At 34.0% G+C, this 6431-nt stretch overlaps 1 protein-coding gene across 2 annotated transcripts; it reads left to right on the forward strand.

Annotated features, from left to right (window-relative positions):
- The first annotated feature begins 245 nt into the window (after positions 1-245).
- Positions 246-5755, forward strand: LOC132181407 (monooxygenase 2-like). Of its 2 annotated transcripts, none has more exons than XM_059595390.1 (6): positions 246-528; positions 615-746; positions 1886-1954; positions 3216-3381; positions 4438-4672; positions 4995-5755. In XM_059595390.1, exons 1-6 carry the CDS (start codon positions 449-451, stop codon positions 5537-5539), a joined length of 1227 nt encoding a protein of 408 aa, XP_059451373.1. In that variant the 5' UTR covers positions 246-448; the 3' UTR covers positions 5540-5755. The 2 variants fall into 2 exon arrangements, with proteins under 2 accessions (XP_059451373.1, XP_059450895.1); XM_059594912.1 differs by having other exon boundaries at positions 248-528; positions 600-746.
- The last annotated feature ends 676 nt before the right edge of the window (positions 5756-6431 follow it).

Consider the following 6431-nt stretch of genomic DNA (forward strand, 5'->3'; position numbering starts at 1 on the left):
AAAAAAATTTTGGCTCAACCATCACTAAGGGTGGAACTACCCTTTTTTTTAAAATATATATATATATATATGAAATGAAAAATATTGACAATTGACATTTTTTAATAATTTAGAAAGGAGATCGATAATAAGGTGATACTTTTTTAATAGTGGATAATGGATATGAATACTTTTCCCTTACAATTATATATCACAATCATGGCAGCCTTCACCGTCAAGTTGTGGCCTGTTGTCAGCATCAATCATCTACTTTGTCTTCCTCCCGCTTTTTAATAGTTATCCACTAACCTGTTTGTAATCTTGCAACCATTTTCCTATCTTGGACAAAAAATTCATTTCCAAAGTCTGCTGCACTGTATTGGAAAACTATCATATTCACATATATAGAGAAGATTTCCCAGCACCCAGAACATAAAAAAAGAAAAAAAAAAAAAAAGAGAGCCAAGATATGATGGAAGCTGTTGACGAAGACATTGTGATTGTGGGTGCTGGAATTGCTGGCCTCACAACGTCCTTAGGACTTCATAGGTACCCACGTTTCCTCTCTCTGTTTTCATGCGTATTTAAGATTGTAAAGAAGGCAAATATATATTTTGTAGGTTGGGAATTCGAAGCTTAGTATTGGAATCCTCGGATGGTTTGAGGATCACTGGATTTGCCTTCACGACATGGACAAATGCTTGGAAGGCCTTAGATGCTGTTGGCGTTGCTGACTCCCTCCGACAACAGCATCAAAGGCTTAATGGGTAAGTAGAGTACTCATCCACTCTTCATTATTGCCATCAACTTTAACATAGAACATGGTGTTTGTTGGCTTCAGGCTCCACCATCAGGATCTCTCTCCCAAGCGTAACCGGATCCTTTTCATTTCATCTTACTCTTTACTCTTTATTTGAAAGTAGGATTTAAAGTTCATACATTGAAATGCCTTCAGAATTTATATTATTTAAATTTTGAGAAAATTATAATTTACCCCCTTAATGTTGACAAAGTTTTTCAATTTGAACATCAAAGTTTCAATTTTTGTAATCTATCCCTACAAAGTTTCAATTTTTTTCAATTTGATCAATATTATCCCAAAATTTTCATATTGCCCAAGATTTTTCTTTTAAAAATTTTTTATGAGAAAAAAAATTGGGGGTATAAAAATGACCATATGGCCAAAGAGCCAACCCGATTTTTTTTTTTTTAAAATTAAAAAAAAAATTAGGGGCAATATGGGAAGTTTTTTATACAATTGGTTAAATTGCAAAAATTTGAAACTTTGGGGTGTGGATTGCAAAAATTGAAACTTTGGTGTTTGAATTGAAAAACGCTGTCAACTTTAGGAGGGTAAACTGTAATTTTCCCTTAAATTTTTTTAAAATATTTGTCAATATTAACTTCATATATATATATATATAATATGAAAGTTTAAGCGAGTAAAAATAGATAAATTTAATTATTTAATTTATATTCTAATAAATGCACCAGTTTTAAATCTTGATTATGAAATTGATGAAAAATATAGATGCTTCACATATGTTTGGTTTTAGATGCTTCCAATGATTTATTAGTGGTCAATATTACTAATACGTTATGATAAGCCTCTTTTAACCACCAAAACATTATCATTCTTCATGTTAAAGCATGAAACTATCGAAGTTTGAAAAGAAGGTGTTTGACAGAATGTCAAGCTCATGTATTTGGCTGGAATAAAACAGTCACTCACAATTTGATCTTAGTAATATTCAATTTTATCTTGAGTCCAACTCTATCTTGATATTATCTGTTGGTTGAGAGTTTATCTTGGACGTTTGCTCCTTGTTCTCTGTTTGAATTTTGGGTCCAATAGAAACTGACTTCCCGGCACACCATATAACTAGCCTCTGAAATCTATGTGCAGGAATGTGGCTACCTCTTCAATTTCTGGACTTCAAACCTCAGAGATGTCATTTGAAGCCAAAGGAAAACAGTGAGTCACAGCGCTTCCATTGGTGCCTCTATAGATTTTGAGCTGTCAATTTCTTGGATACATAATAAGGGCCATTGTTTACTGCAATGGTAAAGATTTTGAGCTGTCAAGCACAAGTACGCAGATTAAAGAGAGGTTACTTCATGCAAAATACAGAATATAGGGCCTTCTCCAAGCCATTTCTCTAGTTAGAATGTTAAATGATTAAATTTATCATTTTTTATAAATTTAAGCTTCGAAAATAAGTGGTGATTTAATATGATATTAGAGCGAAGGTCTTGAATTTGAACCTTGTCTCCGTCATTCATAACCTATTTCAGTTAAAAATTTCATGTATTAAGCCTCACTTGTTGGCAGAGTGGAATTTTGAGCCCATACGCGAGGAGTGTTATAATATTAATTAAATAAAATTTACCAATTCCTATAAGCGTAAGTGTAGTGAATCAGGGAAAAGCATTAGCCACATTTGCACTATCATCCCAAATTGATCAGTCAATTTGGAGCTTACTCACAGTTTTATATAGTAAATAATTAATGTGGGACTAAGCACCCATGACTGTCTTTTATAAACCACTCACTTCATGTGGGCTACTCATCTTCCCAAATTGGGACTGGGTTGCTACTTACTTCTTCTCTTAAACCCCTAACGTCCTTGTTAGGGCCACGTTCATACCGTCTGTAACAACTCTGAGAAAAACGTTAGTCAAATCTGCACTATCACTTCAAAATGATTAGTCAATTTGAAAATTTTATAGAATCACTTATAAAGTCAAGTTTTACTTAGTAAGTAAGCAAAGTAAGACTAAGCACCAATGACTATTTTTTATAAATCACCCACTCCATATAAACTACTCATTTTTTCAATGTGAGACCAGTGTGTTACATGCTTTTGAAATAAATAGTGATTTAACACTCAAAAGCCCACTTAAGTGAAGCAATATTCCACTGTACTCTTTTTTTGACCTTTCTTAGGATTGTTGTCATAATGAAATTGTTTTTCTGCTAAAGAAGGCGCCATACAAGTATGATTTTTCCTGTATCCAAAGTTTGATCATTACAAGACTCAGAAATTGCTGACTGCTAAAAAAGTATTGCTTAGTTCTGTGTTTCTTCGGAATCATTTGCTTCGAGTACAAAAATGCAGCTATTGTAAGCTTAGGCGACCAAAGTTTATATAGATGCTGACAATTTGGTGTTGATGCTACATATAATCATAATTGAGATGTTTAAGATAAACTGGATATTGCTGTCTGGTGTGCAGTGGAGACCACGAAATTCGTTGTGTTCAAAGGAAGTTGTTGTTGGAAGCCTTTTCAAACGAACTCCCAAGTGGCACCGTTAGGTTCTCTTCCAAAGTGGTTACTGTAGAGGAATCTGGCTTCTATAAGCTTGTGCATCTTGCAGATGGAACCATTCTCAAAACCAAGGTAAATTCACCCTGCTTTTTATTGTCGGTTATTTTGTTTTTATCTTGCTGAGGCTACTGTACAAAGGTAAAGTCTTGGACTGATAAATACGAGTGAAAGTTCAAATTTTGATAGATAAGATTTTGGGTAATGCAAAAAAAGATCAAAAAGGTTTGTCTTGTTGATATTAGATTCAGATTCCCTATTGTTAGGCTGCCCGAATAATAAAAAAATTTGGATAGTCTAAGAGAGGGTTGTAGAGTTCACTTATTTCGGGCAAATGAATCCTGCATTCTAAACTATCAGGGAAAGGTAGCTCTTGTAGGCTGCTCTTTTGAACTGTATTTTTTATGTTATTCGAACGGGCAGCCTAAATTTAACTGGGCATCCTACTTAAACAAACAGATAAATAGGAGTTGGACAATGACCCTTCTTTTGTATTTATATTATAAGTAGAAAGCAAAAGTGTGGTGTGACTGTCTTTTTTATGTTATTCGAATGGGCAGCCTAAATTTAACTGGGCATCCTAATTAAATAAACAGATAAATAGGACTTGGATAATGACCCTTCTTTTGTATTTATATTATAAGTAGAAAGCAAAAGTGTGGTGTGTGAACCACTCATTCCAAGACCGTACTTGAATAGGAGTGTGATAATGGTGGTTGGATTCTTTACACTATATAGCTGCTCTGCCTTGTTGGATGTATAACCAATCCAATTACGTAGACCCAGAAAATGGGTGGGGATCAGATGCAACGGGCCAATGCATGTGCAAGGAACTATGACTATGAAATACCAATTAGATTAGAGGACAATTGCTGAGTGGACCATTATTTGTCCATTGGTTATATTTATTATGGAGGAAAATGTTTGGCTACGGTAGCTAGGTTTTACTCTAAATTTATAATTGGTGAAATAATTAAGAGTGTATAATACTAACAAATTAAATTAACAAGTAAGATAGTCTTTTCATTACATATGTATTTGAAATGGTCTAAATAAAATTGTTAATACCATCAATATGTTTTGAGTATGATTACTTACATGTTATTAGGGTATTCAATTTGTGAATGGAAGGTGTTGATTGGGTGTGATGGGGTGAACTCAGTGGTGGCAACGTGGTTGGGCTTCAAGAAACCAGCTTTCACAGGGAGATCTGCCATAAGGGGCTGTGTAGATATCAAGCACAATCATGGTTTTGGGACCAAGTTCATGCAGTTTTTTGGAGAAGGTGTTCGAACTGGTTTTATTCCTTGTGGTGATACCACTATCTATTGGTTTTTCACGTGGACTCCATCTTCCTGCAACCAAGGTGAGCCATTATTCCAAACTCAGTACTTGCATCAATTCTTTGAGTTGAAGAATAGTTTTCAAAGTCACAAAGTAGAAAAAAGACCATGTATTTAGAGCATGTCTTTTGGGAACTGTTTTCTAATAATTATACAAACTGCAGCCAGTGTTTGTTTTCTGTCAAGTACCTTAAGCTGTTGTGCATGGAGCTATGCATGCCCTATTTAGGATCCATTTCAAGTACAATTTATCATATCCAGTACAATTGTAATGCATATTGTTTACTGCTAGCATATATCTGTGGCATTGTCGTTGTAATTGTTATTCATCTTTGTATCTTGCAGAAAAAGAGATAGAAGATAACCCAGCTGAAATGAGGCGACTTGTGTTAAGCAAGCTAGGAAAAGTGCCTGATGAGGTAAGGGCTTTTATTGAAAACACTGATTTGGATGGTTTTATATCATCCCCATTGAGGTACAGACATCCTTGGGAGCTTCTTTGGGGAAATATCAGCAAAGGCAATGCTTGTGTGGCCGGTGATGCACTCCACCCCATGACTCCAGACATTGGCCAAGGTGGTTGTGCTGCCTTGGAAGATGGTGTTGTCTTGGCCAGGTGTCTTGCTGAGGCGTTATTGAAAGAACCAAGTGGGGAGAAATTAGCTGAAAAAGAAGAATATAAGAGGAGGATTGAAATGGGGTTGAAGAAGTATGCCAAAGAGAGGAGATGGAGAAGCATTGAACTCATTAGTACAGCTTATATGGTTGGTTTCATCCAGCAGGGTGATGGAAAAGTGATGTACTTCTTTAGGGATATATTGGCTGCATACATGGCTGGGTTGCTGTTGAAGAGGGCTGATTTTGATTGTGGGAAGCTCAGCATTTCATAAATGCATCCATATGCCCATGTACTAAAGATAAAGTAATTATTGTCATATATATATATAAAAGCCGAGTTTTGACGTAGAGAGTATTTAGAATTACGACACTTGTCCTGAACCCATGTTTTAGAGAATGCCTATAATTGCGACACGTGGCGTTATAAAGAATGAACAAGTTTTGGGCATTTAAAATCTAGGGGTTTTATTTGTAATGCATTTAATTATTTTAATGAAGAAAAAAAAAAGGTTCCAAAATTCTCTCTCTCTCTTTATATATCAATATTGTGAGACAATTAAAATGTAGAAATTTTATTTGTAATATATTTAATTGTCTTGATGAAGAAATATTATTTGTATTGAAATAAGATAAATGATTTATTTGATTGTATTAAATCTTGATTGAAAGACCAATTTTTTTAAAGAGTTAAGACCTTTTGTCATATATATATATATATATAAAAGCCGAGTTTTGATGTAGAGAGTGCTTAAAATTACGACACGTGTCTTGAACCCATGTTTTAGAGAGTGCCTATAAGTGCCACACGTGGCGTTATAAAGAATGAACAAGTTTTGGGCATTTAAAACCTAGGAGTTTTATTTGTAATGCATTTAATTATTTTAATGAAGAAAACAAAATGTTCTGAAATTCTCTATCTCTTTATATATCAATATTGTGAGACAATTAAAATGTATGAATTTTATTTGTAATATATTTAATTGTCTTAATGAAGAAATATTATTTGTATTGAAATAAGATAGATGATTTATTTGATTGCATTAAATCTTGATTGAAAGACCAATTTTTTTAAAGAGTAAACCGATTTTTTAACTCATTATTTTAAAAATTGAACGGTTCATATTTTTCCTCTCTCTCTATCTCTCTTTTTTCTCTCTCTCTATC

This window comes from Corylus avellana, chromosome ca1 (genome assembly GCF_901000735.1).
Source record: "Corylus avellana chromosome ca1, CavTom2PMs-1.0".
Taxonomy (NCBI): Eukaryota; Viridiplantae; Streptophyta; class Magnoliopsida; order Fagales; family Betulaceae; genus Corylus; species Corylus avellana.

Coding starts and splice junctions, on each gene's coding strand:
- LOC132181407 (XM_059594912.1), top strand. CDS start 449: ATGATGGAAGCTGTTGACGAAGACATTGTGATTGTGGGTGCTGGAATT. Junction 529..599: donor ACGTCCTTAGGACTTCATAG/GTACCCACGTTT, acceptor TATATTTTGTAG/GTTGGGAATTCGAAGCTTAG. Junction 1,955..3,215: donor TTTGAAGCCAAAGGAAAACA/GTGAGTCACAGC, acceptor TCTGGTGTGCAG/TGGAGACCACGAAATTCGTT.